Source organism: Dromiciops gliroides, chromosome 1 (genome assembly GCF_019393635.1).
Source record: "Dromiciops gliroides isolate mDroGli1 chromosome 1, mDroGli1.pri, whole genome shotgun sequence".
Classification (NCBI taxonomy): Eukaryota; Metazoa; Chordata; class Mammalia; order Microbiotheria; family Microbiotheriidae; genus Dromiciops; species Dromiciops gliroides.
In genome coordinates this window covers 69748648-69767036 of record NC_057861.1, presented here as the reverse complement: position 1 = coordinate 69767036, position 18389 = coordinate 69748648, and the positions used below count along the sequence as shown (strand labels likewise).

General features: G+C 46.7%; 1 protein-coding gene across 3 annotated transcripts in view; it reads left to right on the top strand.

The window, feature by feature from the left end:
- Positions 1–1279: 1279 nt before the first annotated feature.
- The window catches only part of ADGRE5 (adhesion G protein-coupled receptor E5), a 41688-nt gene continuing 24578 nt past the window's right edge, over positions 1280–18389 (top strand). For all 3 annotated transcript variants that reach the window (XM_043976155.1, XM_043976156.1, XM_043976154.1), the window contains exons 1-4: positions 1280–1424; positions 11532–11582; positions 12614–12742; positions 16697–16852. In XM_043976155.1, the coding sequence (XP_043832090.1) occupies positions 1394–1424; positions 11532–11582; positions 12614–12742; positions 16697–16852 (367 nt within the window). In that variant the 5' untranslated portion in view covers positions 1280–1393. The remainder of the gene's footprint in view (positions 1425–11531; positions 11583–12613; positions 12743–16696; positions 16853–18389) is intronic.

The following is an 18389-nucleotide window of genomic DNA, read 5'->3' as shown; positions in this document are numbered from 1 at the left end:
TTCATACATATCAACATACACAGACTCTTTTCTCCTCTCCTGTCCTCTCCTGTCCTCTCCTCTCCTATCTCATTATAAATACCCCTTCCTGGATCTAAGAAACCCTGTCTTTGACTCTCTGCTAATGTCCTTCCTCTCTTTCTGGTTTAAATATTTCTGTAGGGGACTGGAGCTGTGATTTCATTGGAATAGGGGATTCCCATGTAAGGAAACTTCCTGTACCAATATTTTCTCTTGAAAAGAGTTGCCTAGAGTACTTGACCAGTCACAGAGTCAGGAGGTTTCTAGACCTGATTCTCTCCATCATCCTGGCTTCAAGGCCAGCTCTCTAACTACCATACCACACTGCCTCTGATTTATAGATTGTCAGGGGAAAGAATGGTTAGCTGTAAAACAGACACCCATTTATGGACATTCACTAAGGATTCATGTGAAAGTATCAGCCAACACACAAAGTACAGACTCTCTGGAAGCAGCTGGGTGTCTGCGTGTGTGTTTAATTGTTGGAGAAAAACACAAGTCTTCAATGTATATGTTATCTGTGTCTTTGTTTGTGTGTTTTCATGGGCATTCTTCCATGGGTGGGGGCTTGTGCTTGTCTCTGTTTGGGAGCATGTGTCCTGTGTTTATCTCTCTGTCTGTGGCAGTGTCCTGTTTATATGTGTGCTCTGTGCAGCATCTGCAAGTGTGTATCCCTGGGTCTGTGTTCTCATGTGTCTTTCTTTGTGTTACACGTGCCGCTGCTGTGTGTGTGTGTGCTCCTGTGTTGTGAATGTGTGTGTCCTATATTTCTCTCTCTGCTTGGGATTGTGCACACAGCCCCAGGTGTCTCTGGGGGTTGAGTATGTATCCCTGGGTGTGCTAGCCACTTGTAAGTGTAGGCAATCCCCTGAGTCTGTGAGTGTGTGTGTGTGTGTGTGTGTCCCTGAGTGTGTGTACCCCTTTGTATCTTTGTGCTATGTGGGCTGCACATCCTGGGCTTATCTCTCCGGTGGCATGTGATTGTGTTGTTTGTGTGTTCTTTGTATGTGCTATACAGTGTAAATCTGTGTGTGTGTCTACACCCTATTCGGTGCCATGTGGTGTTTCTGTGTCCAAAGGGTTATAAGTGTGTACCCTGGGCTGGGCTGGGCTGGGCTGGCTGAGGAGCTGGGTTCTGGGACTCTCATTCCCTCCTGAGGCTAGCCCCATTGGACGAGTTCAGGGGAGGGCCCTGCCTAGCCGCCGCCCCCACATAAAGGCTCAGCCATCGGGAGCCCTGCCACTCAGATCATTCACTCCGACTTCCAGTTGCTTTTGCTGTTGCTGCCGCTGTTGAGAACATCCAAGTCCTGCCTCTGGGAGCCAGCAAGAGAACACTCCCGCCCTGCCCCTCCCCGGCAGTGGCCCAGTCATGCCAACCCAGCTCCGAGGCCTCTTTCTGGGTGAGACGTCTGCTCCTAGCTGCCCTTGGGCAACACCAGGAGGGGAGGTGGGGGGACCGACAATCCAAGGCACATGCGGTGGTGCCCCCAGCAGTAGAGGCTTCTGGGTGGGGTTCCCTCATGTTCTGTCCTCTGTCCCATGGCTTACAGCCTTCTACCTTCTGACCTCTAGAACCCATTCTCTGCCCCCTACCCCCATCTGCCACTCCAGCCTCATTCCCAGTCTGCTACCTTCTCTCCTGCCTCTATCCCCCTAGATACCACTCTCTGTCCCCTCCTCCCTGTCTGCTGTCCTCCCTGTCTGCCTCTGTGTACCTGTCCCCCTCTCCCTCCATCTGCCACCCTCTGTTCTCCAACCTCTTTTAGTCTCTCCCAGCCTCCACCCGTTATCCTATAACCAGCCCTTGACCCCTTTGGCCTTTGCCCTCCCAAGCCCTATAGTACTGAAGGCAAGCAGGACCTGCTGACAGTCAGGTCAGAGGGAGAAACCAGGAGGAACAGGTGCTGGTAGGGCCACACCCTAGGGTGGGACCAGCCTGTGAGGTTCTTTTGGCCAGGCTGGTGAGGTGAGAATGTAGAGACTGGCAGTGCCTAGGACCTGCATCCAAGGGGATCGCCTCTGGCTTCTTCCCCTCTTGCACTGGGGGATTCTTGGGGGCAGGGGGGGGAGGAGGAGGAGGAAGAGGACAAGAGGTTTGTTCTTCTGATCCAAACAGCCCTGTGGCTGGAGGTATGTGATGAAAGCAAAAGAATAGTGGATTTGTGCTTAGAGATCCTAGATTCCAATCCTGACACTACTTACTAGTCATATGACTATAGGAAAGTTCTTTCCCTCTGTGGCCTCAGTTTCTTCCTCTATAAAATGAGGAAGACTGTGCCTAGAGGGTCTCTTTATGGCCCCTTTCAGTTCTAAGTCCCATCCATGGTCAGACTCCATCCCTGGAGGTAATGTGATAGAGGGAGCAGAGCTCTTGACAAAGTGAGAGAAAACGTGTCGAATTCTGGTTCTTCCATGTAGTCTCTGTGACTCTTGGCAAGTTATCACCTCTCTGAGCTTTGCTTTCCTAGTGTGTAAAATGAGAACAAGAATGCCAGTCCCGGGGCAGCTAGATGGCGAAGTGGATAGAGCACCAGCCCTGGATTCAGGAGTACCTGAGTTCAAATCCCACCTCAGACACTTAATACTTAACTAGCTGTGTGACCCTGGGCAAGTCACTTAACCCCAATTGCCTCACTAAAAAAAAAAAAAAAAGAATGCCAGTCCCGCTTATTTTGTGAAACTTGTGTTGAAGAAAATGCTTTGTCAAACACCATAGAAACAAGAGAGTTTAGACTGTTATTTGTGCAGCTCTCCCTGCCCGGGTCATTGGCCTTCACCACATTGTGGCTTCTTGACTTCCTCCTTCTCTCTATCTCCTGAACTCCACCCCACGAGAACTGTGATGTGGGTCAGGCCTGGTTCCCTAGGAACAGAGAAAACAAAGTGAGTGAAAGAACAGTAGTTTGGGTACAGATAGAGGTGGGTCCAACCACAGAGAACCACCTCCTCTCCCTCCCCACTGTCCTACCCCCCCCACCCGACACACACACACCTGTGGCACTTACATTCTGTTCTTAGTTTTGTATGTTAGATGAGAATTTGAGGAATTTGAGTCAGAGCCTCCAGGTTCAAATCCCTCTCTGGGTCTTGGTTTTTCAATCTTTATTTTGGGGGACTATGTGATCTCTAATAACCCTTCCACATCACACATTCTGTGAGGTAAGTAGGTAGGTAGTTCAGTGGATTGAGTGCTTGACCCAGGTTCAAGATAAGACCTGAGTACAGATCCAGAATAAGGTGCTTACTAGCTGTGTGACCCTGGGTAAGTCACTAAACCTCTATTTGCCTCCATTTCTCCATCTATAAAGTGGGAATAATGATAACACCTACCTCCCAGGGTTGTGGTTGTGAGGATCAAATGAAATAATATTTGTAAAGCCATTTGCAAACCTCAGAGTGCCACAGAAATGCTGACCATTGTGATCATTATGATCTTTCTGGGTCTGGGCCAGGAGGAAGAGCCAATGTGGTTGGCACACGTGACTGGAAGCTCAGGATGCTTTGTCCCTTAAATTCATAGACTACTAGAGTTTGAAGGGACCATCCAATAGGACCCAACTTCAACATTTTACAAATGGGGAAAGTGCTTTATGTGCATCATTGCTTTTATCCTCTTAACAGCCACATGAAGTAGATAGAACAGGTAGCATTAGCCCCACTTTACAGAGATGGAAACTGAAGCCTAGAGAGGATAAGTGATTTGCTGCTGGCATCAACTGGATCAGCTTCCTTCCTTCCACCCTCCCCCCTTTCTTCCTTCCTTTCTCCTTTCTTCCTTCTCCCTTCCTTCTCTCTCTCCCTTCCTTCCTCTTTCCTCTCTTCTCCCTCCTTCCCTTCTTCCTTCCTTCTTTCCTCCCTCCCTCCCCTTCCTTTCTTCTTCCCTCTGTCTTCTGTTCTTCCTTCCTTCTCTTTCCCTTTCCTCCTTCTTCCTTCCCTCCATTTTCCCTCCCTCCTTCCTCCTTCCTTCCTTCTCTCTCTCCTTTCTTCCTTTCTTACCTTCTTCCTTTTCTCCTTCCTTCATTCCTTCCCTCCCTCCCTTCTTTCTTTCTTTTATTCTTTCTTTCTTTTTTTTATTTTTAATTTTTTTTAGTAAGGCAATTGGGGTTAAGTGACTTGCCCAGGGTCACACAGCTAGTAAGTGTCAAGTGTCTGAGGCCGGATTTGAACTCAGGTACTCCTGACTCCAGGGCTGGTGTTCTATCCACTGTGCCACCTAGCTGCCCCCTTTCTTTCTTTCAGAGCCCAGAGAAAGTAAATGATTTGCTTTTAGCATTAACTGGAATAAATAGTTTCCTTCCTTCCTCCCATACTTCCATATTTCCTTCCTTCTTTCTTTCCTTCCTCCCTCCTCTTTCTTTCTCTTTCTTTCTTTCCTGTCTTTCTTTTCTTTCTTTCTTATCTCTATCTTGCCCAAGCTAGAAATACAGTACCTACTCACAGCTCAATCTCACTACTGATTGTCACAAATGCTTTAATTTTTCCTTTGTCTGACCTGGGGAGGTTCACCCCACCTTAGGCAGCCTGAGGGTCTGCCATATTTGTGCCAGACTTAGTGTGGATACCTAATCAACTTTGGGCCGACTATAGCTCACAACTTCTGAACTCAAGTTTCATACCAGCCTTAACCTCCTTCAGTAGCAGGGATTACAGGTATGCAGAAGAGATGAGTTCTGCAGTTCCTTCCAGCTCACAACTTCTGTGATGCTGGGATCAGAATCAGGTCACGCAGGTAGATAGGAACAGAGTTGGGGCTAGAATTCAGATCTCCCAACTCCTAGTTGTCTCTATCACACCATGCTGATTCCCTTTTAGAAGGTCTGAATTTGTAAAGTGCTTTGAGATCCTCAGAAGAAAAGATGTGTGTGAGAAAGAAAACAGAGAAGAAGGAGAGATAATGTGAGAAAGAGAGAGAGAGAGAGAGAGGAAGAGGGAGAGAGAGAGAGAATTAATATGAAGTGACATTTTTCTCTAATTTTTCCCATACATGGTACCCTGGCCCTGGAGGTTGAGGTGGGGATGGGGGCAGAACATTCAATGAGGCTTTCGTGGACCCAGACAGCCAGAGGTGGGGGTGGGGGAGGGAAGCAATAAGTTTCCCGCCTGCCAGAAGTAAAACTCTACCAGATGGGGTGGGTGGGGAGACTGGGAGCCAGGGATCGGCTCCTGTCCCAGCTTCTGTTTGTGGAGTTTCCAGCTTCTTTTCCAGATGGAGATGAGAGGGTCATTCAGATCTGAAGTGGGGATTAAGGGCATGGAATCTGGCACACATTAGCTTCTCTCCTTCCTTTCCCATCCACCCCCAAAATGGCCTCTGCAGTATCACTCCTCCTTCCTCCCCTCTCCCTCCCCCAAGTTCCCCCCCTGCCTCCTCTCTCACCCTCCCCACCAGACAGAGAAAGGGAGGGGCCCAGGTTGGGGCCCCCACCAGATGTGCCGGAACTGCAAAGTCTTGGGGGTGAGGACAGCGGACAACAGAAGGAGGGCTGGATGATTTCAACCATTTGGCCATCCCCAGGAGCCAGTCTAGAGAGAGGGAGCCCTGGGACTTGTCAGTACTGTATTGTGGGGGACGTCTGAGTGGGCTGGTAGTGTTGGGGGAGGAATCTAAAGACCCAAGCCCATCCCAAGCTCTTCTCCCCAGCTCCTCGCCTTTAGACAGATGGCTAGGAGACAGGGTCAGTCTTACCATGAAAGCCCAGTGGTCATAGAATAGCTTTAGTGTAGGAAGAGCCCACAGTGATCATTGAGGCCTATGGTCTCACCGTACAAAGAAGAAAACTGAAGCTCAGAGAAGGGAACCAATTCGCCCAAGGTCACACAGCTACTAAGTAGCAGGGCTGACATTCCAGCTCAGGTCCCCTGATTTTAAAGCCAGTGTTTTTCCCACCATGTCATAATGCCCTAGGTCTCTGCCTACCACCGACCCTGGAGACATCCAGCTCTGTTGTAGCCCTCCTGGCTCTGAAGATCCAGCCACAGAATTCCCCTTCGAGCCCTGAAACCCATTGGGGCTCAAGCTGAGAGCATCCAAGGATGACTCAGCTGTTCCATTCTGTCCAGGAAATGACTCAGTGCCCGCCCTCCCCTCTGCCATTTCTCCATGACCCCCTTCCCCCAATCCAGTCCCTCAGGCTGTCTCTCTCCCTACCCCCGTCTGACAGTTGGGGGCCCTTTCCAGACTATGGATTCATTCTGATCTTCACATCAGCCCTCTCTTGGCAGACTCACAGAACCTCAGAGCTCCAAGAGACCTCAGAGGGCCCCGGGTTCAGCCCCGCCTGGATTAGAATATCCCCTCTATAGAATCCACAGCTAGGGGTCATCTGAACCTTGCTAAAACATTGTCCCCAGTGGTGGGGAGCCCACAATCCCTACAGGAAGTCCCTTTGACTTTTGGGTGGGATATTTTCCCTAGAACAAAAGGTTTCATCTGTCTATTCACCCTATCCTCCTCTTCAGCTTCTAGCTAGTCATTGATGGAACTCAGGAACAAAATAACAGGAGATGGGCAACTAGGTGGTACAGTGGATAAAGGACTGGCCCTGGATTCAGGAGGACCTGAGTTCAAATCCAGCCTCAGACACTTGACACTTACTAGCTGTGTGACCCTGGGCAAGTCACTTAACCCTCATTCCCTTGCAAAAAAACAAACAAAACAAAATAACAGGAGACTCAAGAGTATAATAAAAGTCCATCATCTGGTCCAAATTCCCCATTTTACAAATGAGGAAACTGAAGCCCTTCTAACTTAAGTTAGATGATTTCCCCCAAGGTTACAAAGGTGAGGTTGTTCAGTCATGTCCCACTCTCCTTGACCCCATTTGGGGTTTTCTTGGCAGATATTGAAATGGTTTGACATTTACATCTTCTTACTTTTTGGGGGTGGGGCAATGAGGGTTAAGTGACTTGCCCAGGGCCACACAGCTAGTAAGTGTCAAGTGTCTGAGGTCAGATTTGAATTCAGGTCCTCCTGAATCCAGGGCCAGTGCTTTATCCACTGTGCCACATAGCTGTCCCACCATTTACTTCTCCAGCTCATTTTACAGATGAAAAAAACGAGGCAAACAGTGTTAAGTGACTTGCCCAGGGTCACAAAGCTAGTAAGTGTCTGAGTCTGAATTTGAATTCGGGTCCTCCTGACTCCAGAAAGGAGCCCTGTCCTCTGGGCCACTTAGCTGCCCCAGTGCAGGTACATAAGTAAGAAGCAGCAAAGTCAAGATTCAAACTCAGGTCCTTCTGCTCTAGGGATCTTTGACATGTACTTTTCTACTTCTTTCTTTCTCTATTTGTTTGCTTTTTTCCCCACTTAATAGTACTATTATAATAGAGGGGGTTTTTGTTTTTTGGGGTTTTTTGCAGGCAATGGGGGTTAAGTGACTTGCCCAGGGTCACACAGCTAGTAAGTGTCAAGTGTCTGAGGCTGGATTTGAACTCAGGTACTCCTGAATCCAGGGCCGGTGCTTTAACCACTGTGCCATCTAGCTGCCCCTACTTAATAGTATTATTAAAGATAGTTGCCAACATTCATTTTTGCATGATTTTGAGTTCCAAATTTTTCTCCCTCCCCTCCTCCCCAAGACGGCAAGCAATCTGATATAGGTTACATAGCATAAGCATGTTAAATACATTTCCACATTAGTCATGTTGTGAAAGAAAAACAGAACAAAAGGGAAAAACCATGAGAAAGAAAAAAACAAAACAAAAGTTGAAAATAGTATGCTTCAATCTTCATTTAGACTCCATAGTTCTTTCTTGAGATGTGGAGAGCATTTTCTATCATGAGTTCTTTGGAATTGTCTTGTATCATTGTATCGCTGAGAAAAGATAAGTCTATCACAATTAATCATCACACAATGTTGCTATAACTGTATATAATGTTTTCCTGGTTCTGCTCACTTCACTCAGCTTCAGTTCATATAAATCTTTCCAGGTTTTTCTGAAATCTGCCTGCTCATCCTTTCTTATATTTATAGCACAATAGTATTCCATTACATTTCTATAGTACAACTTGTTCAACCATTCCCCAACTGATGAGCATCCCCTCAATGTCCAATTCTTTGCCACCACAAAAAGAGCAGCTATAAATATTATTGTACATGTGGATCCTTTCCCCTTTTTACGATCTCTTTGGGATATAGTCATAGTAGCGGTATTGCTGGGTCAAAGGGTATGCACAGTTTTATATCCCTTTGGGCATAGTTGCAAATTGTTCTCCAGAATGGTTGGATAAGTTCACAATTCCACCAACAATTCGCAACACAATTAGTGTTCCAATTTCTTCACATATTCTCCAACATTTATCATTTTCCTTTTTTTGTCATATTAGTCAATCTGATAGGTGTGACATGATACGTTAGAGTAGTTTTAATTAGCATTTCTCTCATCAATAGTGATTGAGAACATTTTTTCATATGACTATAGATAGCTTTAATTTCTTTATCTGAAAACTGCCTATTCATATTCCTTGACAATGTCTCAATTGGGGAATGACTTGTATTGTTATAAATTTGATTCAGTTCTCTATATATTTGAGAAAGAGGCCTTTACCAGAAACACTGGCTGTAAAAATTGTTTCCCAGCTTTCTGCTTTCCTTCTAATCTTGGTTACATTGGTTTTGTTTGTAAAAAAAAACTTATAAATTGAATGTAATCAAAATGATCCATTTTGTATTTCATACTGTTCTCTATTTCTCGTTTGGTCATAAATTCTTCCCATCTCTATAGATCTGACAAGTAAAGTATACTTCCTCTCCTAATTTGCCTATGGTATCACCCTTTATATCTAAATGATTGCACTATTCTACTTCTAAGGGACATTTCCTGGGGTGGGAGGGAGAACATTCCTGGGACAAAGAGACCCTTCCCTCTCCCCGCAAGGAATAAGGATAGAAAGAGGGACTCAATCAACCCAATCAAGCCAAAATCATCTCCTTAATTAAAACAACATAGGGGGCAGCTAGGTGGCACAGTGGATAGAGCACCGGCCCTGGAGTCAGGAGTACCTGAGTTCAAATCCGGCCTCAGACACTTAACACTTACTAGCTGTGTGACCCTGGGCAAGTCACTTAACCCCAATTGCCTCACTAAAAACAAACAAACAAACAAACAAAAAACCCTAGAATCCTGGTCTTATGACTACTAGGAGAGTAGCCAGACACAGGAATGGACCCTACTTGGTCCTGGGTTCACATGACTTCCCATTACCTGCTTTCCTCCTCCTGGTAGTCAATTCCCTACCACCTGGCACCCTCTTCCCAATACACTGAACTTTCCTTGGGGAGAGATGCAGGATGTGATAAGAAGGAAAGCTGGATTTGGAGTTTCAAAACCCACTTTGAAGTGCTGGCTCTGTGCCTTACCACCAGTGTGACCTTCAACAAGTCACTTCACCCCGTGGCCTCAGCTTCCTGACTTATAAAATGAGGAGGCTGGAACAGAAGAGATTGAGCATCCTTTCCAACTCAGGATCCACAACACTGGCGCAGTGGTGATGGAGGGAACTCTGAGCTTCACTAGATTATAGGAATCAGAGGTAGAAAGGCTCTTAGAGGTCATCAAGTCCAACCCCCTAATGTTAGAAATGAGTAAACTGAGGCTCTAGAAATGGAAGAGATTTCCTCATGGGCCCAAGGTAAATGGAAGGAGTTAGACAGGAAGGAGGGGTCAGAAGGGCAGCATTTCTGGGGAGAAGTAGGAGGGGACGTAGAGGAAGAAGAGTGGGCAGGAGATGAGATACTCCAACTCCCTCTCCCTCTCCCTCTCCCCATACAACCAGTTCTTTCCTTCATCAACATTTTTCCTTAGCCTACATTCAGGGGTTCTTTTTGATCTTCAGTTTCATTTAGTCTACAGTGGGTTTTAGTTTCAACAACCACCCAGATAGTACCTTTTTGTTGGTGGTCCATTGGGGAAGCAGGTGGCCCAGTGGATAGAGCACTGGACCAGGAGTCAAGAACACCTGAGTTCAAATCTGGCCTCAGATACCAGTCTAGTTGTGTGACCCTGGGTAAGTCACTTAACCGTGTTTGCCTCAGTTTCCTCATCTGTACAATGAGCTGGTGAAGGAAATGGCAAAACACTCCAGTATCTCTACCAAGAAAACCCATAATAGGGTCATGTAGAGTCAGACACGACTCAACAACATCCACCACTGGACAAATGCACAGTCGTATGCCCCAGGCCACAGAGAGCACTGTGACAATATCAGCTCCTTGAGGAAAGGATGATATTGCTGTTGTTTCTATTTCCTCACTGAATAGCACAGGGCCTGGCACAGGGGGAGCACTTAATAAAGCACTGTTGAGATGGGCTCAGGCACCCACTTTTTGTGGGTCCGCATTTGGTGGAACCAGGGTGGGTCGGTCGTCCCCCAGGACTGCTTCAAGCAAGGAGGAGGTGGGGCAGACTTGGGCAGGTACATTTGCTGGGTCAGTGGAGCCGGGCCCCAGCTGGGGACCTTTGGGCAAGAGGAGCATAAAAGCAGTTTCTAGGAGGGTGGCAGGGAAACTCCTTCCTGGGACTTTACTTTGGGAGTTCTTTCCTGGGGCATTTGAAGATCTTTTCATGAAATAGATTGTTTGACCCCTTGAGCTCTGAGTGATCCATCTAACCAGAGGTGGAACCATGGTTTGTAGGCTACCCATTGCCCAGAAGGGGCAACTGAGTCCCAGAGAGGGGAAATTAATTGCCCTGGGTCACCTGGCCAATAAGCTTTGGAGACAGGTCTCAAACCCGCTCTCCTGATGCCCATTCCAGTGTCCTTCTTTTCCTGCTCTACTGTCCAGAATGCTTTCTCTCCTCTTCAATTTCTCCTTGTTTCAAACCCAGGCCTCCTAGCTGCCAGTCCAGGCATCTTTCCAATGGAATTCAGCTGCTGCTTTTTTTTTTTTTTTTTGGTGAGGCAATTGGGGTTAAGTAACTTGCCCAGGGTCACACAGCTAGTAAGTGTTAAGGTCTGAGGTCGGATTTGAACTCAGGTACTCCTGACTCCAGGGCCAGTGCTCTATCCACTGCACCACCTAGCTGCCCCCCAGCTGCTGCTTTTACAAATTAATTGTAAGCTCCTTGAGGGAAGGGACTGGCTTTTGCCTCTTTGTGTATTCCAGTGCCTAGCACAATGCCTGGCACATAGTAGGTGCTTAATAAATGTTTATTAATTGATTGATGAAACTCTTAAGCCTCCAAGGAAGGCTGTGTGCTGTCATGGAAAGAGCCCTGGCTTTGGAGTTAGAAGATCTGGGTTTGAATTCTGGCCCTGCCTGTATTAACTGTGTGACCTTGAGCAAGTATCCTCACACTCCCTGGCCTGCAGGGAAGTGACATGCCTGGGCCTTTATTTCTTTCTTTCCTTGCACTCAGGGCTTGGAATCCCTGCGTGATTAAGTCACTGTGAAACCTGGACCAAAAACATCATGGGATTTCCCAGGGCCTTAGTTTCCTCCTCTGTAAAACAAAGGGCTTGCATCAGATGGTCACTAAAGCCCCATGTTCCCCTCTCTCTATTTCAGGCCTCTGCGTTCTGGTCCTTTTGGAAACTGCTGCAGCCCAGACCCCCAAAGGTGAGTGTGCTTGGAGCCCACCCCATTCACAGCCAGGGACTGAGGGAAGCCTTGCTGGGATTGACAGCCCAAGCAGGGAAGGGAGAGGCCAGATCTGGAGAGTGGGGCATGGAGAAAATTTCCCTCTACAGCTCAACAAATCCCACTCAAGTCCTTTGAGCTGTGTCCCCCCTCCAATGCCTGCCATCCTGATTCGGGACTGAATCCCAGCTCTGGTCCTGGCTAGCTGTGGGGTCCTGAGCAAGCCAGGGCTTCAGTTTCCTCATCTATGAAATGGAGGTGATAATACTTGTGCCACGTACCTCACAGAGTTGTAAAGAAAGCAGTCGATAAGCTTTAAGGCATGATGTAAATGTGCTATCTTTTTTTTTTTTTTTAGTGAGGCAATTGGGGTTAAGTGACTTGCCCAGGGTCACACAGCTAGTAAGTGTTAAGTGTCTGAGGCCGGATTTGAACCCAGGTACTCCTGACTCCAGGGCCGGTGCTCTATCCACTGTGCCACCTAGCTGCCCCAATGTGCTATCTTTTAAAAAATTATTATTAGTGGCACAGTGAATAAAGCACTGGCCCTAGAGTCGGGAGGACGTGAGTTCAAATCCAGCCTCAGACACTTAACACTTACTAGCAGTGTGACCCTGGGCACGTCACTTAACCCCCATTGCCCATAAAAAAAAATATTATTAGCCTCACAACTTCTTCTTCTTCACCCCAGTTAAATGATGAGGAAAAAAGCTATTGTTTTTCTCCTTCCTTTTATCTGCCAAGTTCCCAGATTAGCCAGCTAGGTGAGTTCCTAAACCATGGACTCCCCAATCCTCCACCCACCCACAACCAGGTGTAGACATGAAGCTAACAGAATATAACAAGGGCTTTTCCCATTGGAGCATCAGTTGTCAGTTTCCCTCTCTGTGAAATGGGGATAATAATCTTTCTGCTCTATACCTTATAGAGATGTTGTGGCAAATACACTTTATAAACCTTAAAGCTTTATAGAAATCAGATTTGACTACCAGTTTTATTCCTCTGACCAGATCCTCCATGTCGTCGTCGGTGTCCCCAGCATGCCACTTGTATCAATGGGACCCACTGCACCTGCAAAAATGGATTTGCTTCTTCGACTGGGGAGAAATACTTCAGTGACCCTCTGGAGATCTGTGACGGTAAAGAGACCATACCCATATTAGTCCAAGAGTTGGGAACAAGAATAGGGAGGGAGCAGCTGAGTGAGGGGGAGTGAGGTGCAAGGAACCCTACCAAGTGGCTGCTTTCTGAAGAGAGGGGAAGTGGAGGGGGAATGAGATGAGGGGAGAAGGAAAGAGGGAAAGAGAAGCAGCAGCAGCAGCAGAAGGGAGGCCTGGTGGTGATGGGGTCAGGATGCTGGTGGACCTCAGCAGCAGCCAGGAACCCCTGAGACCTTAGGATCCCATACTGTCGTCCCACCAATTTGCTGCGGTCATCTCAGTGCCTCAGTTTCCCCATTCAGTAAATGGATGCTATGCTTAGTGACTGAAGAGATAACTCCAATGGGCCTGTTATAGCATCAATTTGGATATTCCCTCCAATAAAGCAGTTCACAACCCTTCCATACCCTCCCACCCTGGAAGACTATCTTGTCCAAATCCTGTCCTTCAATGTGACACACACAGACTTATGGTTCTCTCCAAGGTGCTCAAGGCCTTCCTCACTTTCTTCTGAAAAGGACCGGAGCATTCTGACTGTTCACCTGCCATCTTTTGACATTTACTAGCTATGTGATCTTGGACGAGTCATTTCACTTCTGTTTGTCTCCTTTTACTCAACTGTAAAATAAAGATCATAATAGCACCTACATCAAAGGGTTACTATAAGAATCAAATGAGGTAATAGTTGTAAAAAGAACCTGGTAGATAGTAGGTGCTATATAAATGCTTATTCCCTCCCCCCCACCACCATGCAACTCTCCATGTCTCTGTATCTGATTCCCCAGTATCTGATACACATTTGAAATTCTTCTGAGATTCTTATGTTCTTGTCTTATAACCACTAAACTGGTAGAATATCAGCCTATGAAAGATGGACTTTTCTTCAGGGGAAAAGATTGAGATCATTAAAGGAGATTTAATATTTCTTGAAGGAAATCTAGCCGACTCTCCTCCTCCTACTTAATTCTAGGCCCAACTCATTGTCCATTTGTAGTGTCTGTCTCAGATATACTTACTGATGGATGAGTTCCATAGGTTGTCCATGTAACTGTAGGTCATAATCTTGGCAACAGACATGTTTCATCCACTTGGTCTTTCCTATGTGGATGGTCAAGCCAAATTCTTTTGAGTGGTTATGGATTGGGGGAAAAAAGAATACCACAGAACCTGCCTTCAAGAGTTTACAGTCAGTGGATAGAGCACCGGCCCTGGAGTCAGGAGTACTTGAGTTCAAATCCAGCCTCAGACACTTAACACTTACTAGCTGTGTGACCCTGGGCAAGTCACTTAACCTCAATTGCCTCACTAAAAAAAAAAAAAAGTTTACAGTCAAGTAAAAAAGCTGTGACACAAATAAATAGAATACAACAAAGTAGACTGTGATAGGGTCCCTCCCCCTCAAAAGGCCACAAACTGTGTATGGATAAATTTGAACAGTGAGAGAAATTTCTTTGAACTAGTCAAGGGGGAAGGAATCAAGGAGGATTTCAGAAAAATGTAAGCTCTTTGGGGACAAGGTGACTGTTCTGGTTTTGTCCTCAGTGCCTGGCATACATTAGGTATTCAATTAGTGTTTGTTGAATTGAACTGAATAGAAGATGATCCTAATAGATGGGTGAGGAGGCAGTGTGCTCCAGGCAGGGGGCACAACCTGGGCAAATGCATAGAGGCAGGGGATGAGAACATAAGAAAGAGAAGCAGGGCTTCCCAACCATGGCTTATGGCAGAATGCTTTTCCTACTCTACAAAACATTTACTCTTATAAAATTTTAATATACATCCACTTATAGTCTTAGAAAGTTGCTTAGAGCACTGAAAAGTTAAGTGATCTTCCCAGGATCACACAGCCAACATGTGTCAAAGGGCAGAACTTGAACCTGGGTCTTCTGGATCCAAGGACAGCTCTCCGTCCACTACAATATCCTTGCTTCTCTCAGAGCACTAGCGAAACATTTAAAATCCAAATACAGTGAAGCCCAAAGAGCTTGTGATTTGAGGTAGCTAGTGGGCACAGTGGATAGAGCATTGGACCCTGAGTCAGAAAGACCTGAGTTCAATTTCAGTCTCAGATGTTGTGTGACCCTGGGCAAGTCACTTAACCTCTGCCTCCCTCAGTTTCATAAACTATAAAAGAGAGATAATAACAGCACCTGCTTCCTAAGTTGGTTGTGAGGATCAAGTGAGATAATATTTATAAAGCACTTTATAACACACTATATAAGCGCTAGCTATAATTATACTTACTAGCCATAGGCAGGTTGTAAGTAGTTCCTGCAAAAGGTCATGTTATCTTTGGGACATCAGGTGGTACAATGAAAAGAGCATTGGCTCTCAAGTCAGAGGAGGGAGAATCAAATCCCATCTTTGATACTTACTGGCTGTGTGAGCTGGGACAAGTCACCTCCCCACTTAGGAGTTCCCTGTAAAAGAAGATTAGGATGGTCCTGCTATTTCTAAACATGTGATCCCATATTCTGGATCTGCTTCAAACTCCTGTTACCTGATTTTAACTGGGCCTTCCCTGTTAGACAATAGTCCTTTGTTTCTTTCCTTCTTTCCTCCCTCTCTCTCTCTCCCTTCCTTCTTTCTTTCTTTCTTTCCTTCCTTCCTTCCTTCCTTTCTTCCTTCCTACCTTCCTTTCTCTGTCTCCCAATCTCACCAAGGTAGAAGTGCAGCAGCCACTCATGATCCCAATCCCACTACTGATTTATTGTCAGGGGAGTCTTGTCCTCTTCCATTTCCAGCCTGGCCCAGTTTCTCCATCCTGAGGCAACCTGGTCGCCCAACCCATCCAAGGAACTCACTATATTGGGGCCAGACTTGGTCTAGACACTCCACTGACTTTAACCCTCCTGCAGCTCAGAACTCCAGAGCTCAAGAGATCCCCCTCAGCCTCCCTCTCACAGAGCAGGGATTACAGGGCATCCTCCTGGCCTGATCCTTTTCTTTTCCCACAATTTAATGTCTGTAACACTTTTCTAAAGCTTCCAACCTTCTGATATGGCCATTCAAAACCTTGCCCTGTTTCCTTAAAACCCTCATGGCCATGACCCCTGCTTCCTTGGGACTCACCCAAGGACCTGGCTTCCTACTCCTACTTAACAAGGTCAAGGCTGCCCTTTCTAAGACCCCTCACCTCCAGATCCTCATACCTCACCTCCCAGACCCCTCCTCTTCTCCTTTTCCTCTGTTTCTGGGGAGGAGATGGCTCTTTTCCTTTCCAAGATGAGCCCTTTGCTTGGGCCTTCCATCTTATCCCCTCTCATCTCTCTCCAGCAGCTGGCCCTGGAGACCATGCCCTGACCCTCCCCCTCCAAATCATCAGCCTCTCCTTAGCCAATGGGCTCCTTCCCTGCTGCCCACAAACACCCAGATCTCCCCCATCCTTAGAAATCCCTCTCTTGACTTCTTCAAATCACCATCCTATATCTTTTTTTTCCTTTTACTGTCAGAGTCCTGAAAAGAGCTGTCTGTATGTCAGCAGGAATCTCCCAGATAGAATTCAGAGATGAGGTTGGACACTGTCCCTGATCCCAACCCCTTCCATTACCTTACTGGTCTTTTCTTTTTTTTGCTTCTTCTCTTCCATTTTCTTTTTTTTTTTCAACCAACAAGCATTTTTTTCCTCTTCCTCTCACCCTCCTTGGAAAAGAAAAAGAAAGGGGGCAGCTAGGTAGCACAATGGATAAAGCACCAACCCTGGATTCAGGAGGACCTGAGTTCAAATCCAGCCTCAGACACTTGACACTAGCTGTGTGACTCTGGGCAAGTCACTTACCTCTCATTGCCCCGCCAAAAAGAAAAGAAAAGAAAAAGAGAAAGAAAGTCTCTGTAACAAATTGCATTCTGTAGTCACATGAAACACAATTCCCACATTGGCAAAGTACAAATATGTATGTTTCATTTCTTTTGTCTTCTCTTCTTATGTTGCAGATATTAATGAATGTGTACCACCCACTGATGTCTCTTGTGGTCAGAATGCAGACTGTGTTAATACAGAAGGAAGTTACCACTGCACTTGCATCTCTGGATATGCACTTCCTTCTGGGGAGAAGACATTCCCAAATGCCACTATGAACAACTGTCAAGGTAAAAACCTCTCTGGCAACCTTTGGCTAGCTCAGAATCAATGGAGACTCTTTCTGCTGAGGCTGAGAGCAGAGAATTCCCTCCCTGCTTGGGCCACCTCTGCCCAGTGCCCTTTACCTCCTCATGTGGGCACCTCTGACCTTCCCCCTCCCCCTCTCTGACTCTGGCTCTCTCTGTTCAGTGCCCTTCAGCTGCTCACTACATGAGCCACCTCTAAACCCTGGGAACTCTGCCCTTTCCCCGCATTCTGTCCCTCCCAGCTCAGGTCCTCTCAGGAAACCTCATCCAAGGGCCTTGGAAAGACCTTGGCTCAGGCCTGGGAGGTTCAAATCTATTTCCAAGATATTACCCAGAAGAAGGAAGTGAGGCCACAGGGGTCTGACCTGCCTGGCAATGCTGCCTTGTGGAACCCAATATTTAGGAGACAGAGGGAGGAGGAGGGATATTCTGGAGGGACCTAGACAGTGATTTCACTCTACCCATGCCCTGCTCTTAGAAAGAGGTTAAAAAGAAAGAAACAAAGAGGTACCTGAGGCCCTGAGAGGCTGGGGGCCTAGGAGACTCATTGAGCCAGTGTGGGTCTGAGGGGAAACTTGAACCCAGATCTTCTTAACTCTAAGTCTGGCCTTCTCTCCATTCTGCCACATTCCTTCTCTTATCCAATACCCTTTACCTTCCCCCACCACCCCTATTACATGAGCTATTTCATTTATTTTCTTGTGTCCTTTCTTTCTCTCCCTCACCCCCATCTTCCCCATCCTAGGGAGGACTCCCTCTTGGCTCAGCCTGGCAGAGACCAAAAGGGCTGCTCCAGCTTGATGGGAGGAAGAATTATGAGAATTAAGAGCTCTATTTCCATAGCACTTCAGGTGTACAAAGCCCTCCCTTCCCTCTGATTTTACCTCCCATTTATACTGCATGTATCTTGTCTGTACAGAGTTGATGGCATGCTGTCTCCCTGTTAGACTGCGAGCATGTCTTCCAGTGCAGAGGATGAGTTTTTGCCTTTCTTTGTCCCCCCGGTGTGCCTAGCACAGGGCCTGGAACATAGGAAGTAGTGGATAAATGCTTGTGAACTGACTGACTGAGGGAGATAATACTATAGGCATTTTTGAGGTTCTAGGAGGTGCAGAGACCTGCCCCTGTTGGCCTCTCCCTCCCTCTGTGCCAGACCCAAGCCTCCATTCCCCAGCAGCTGCTGAGCAGACCAGCCCCCTCTCTCTGGTTTCCTTCTGCCATATTTCTCTTTCTCAGCAATACAGACATTTAGGGATAGAAGATGAACTTAGTCCATTTCTTGGAGGAAGAGTGCTGGAAGTTGACTCTGGGAAGGAGCAGTGAAGGGTTTTTGCAGGACTTTCCTCTGACAACAGCCTTTGGAGGAGACACCAAAGAAACTAGAAATTCAAGGTCTGATGAAAGTCCAGGCCTTGGCCGTTATCTAATCCAATTCCTGTCCTTGTATGGATCAGGAAAGTGATGAGCTTATAGTATTAACTGATGTTTGGGAGATCAGCCTAAGGACCAGGTGGCTTAT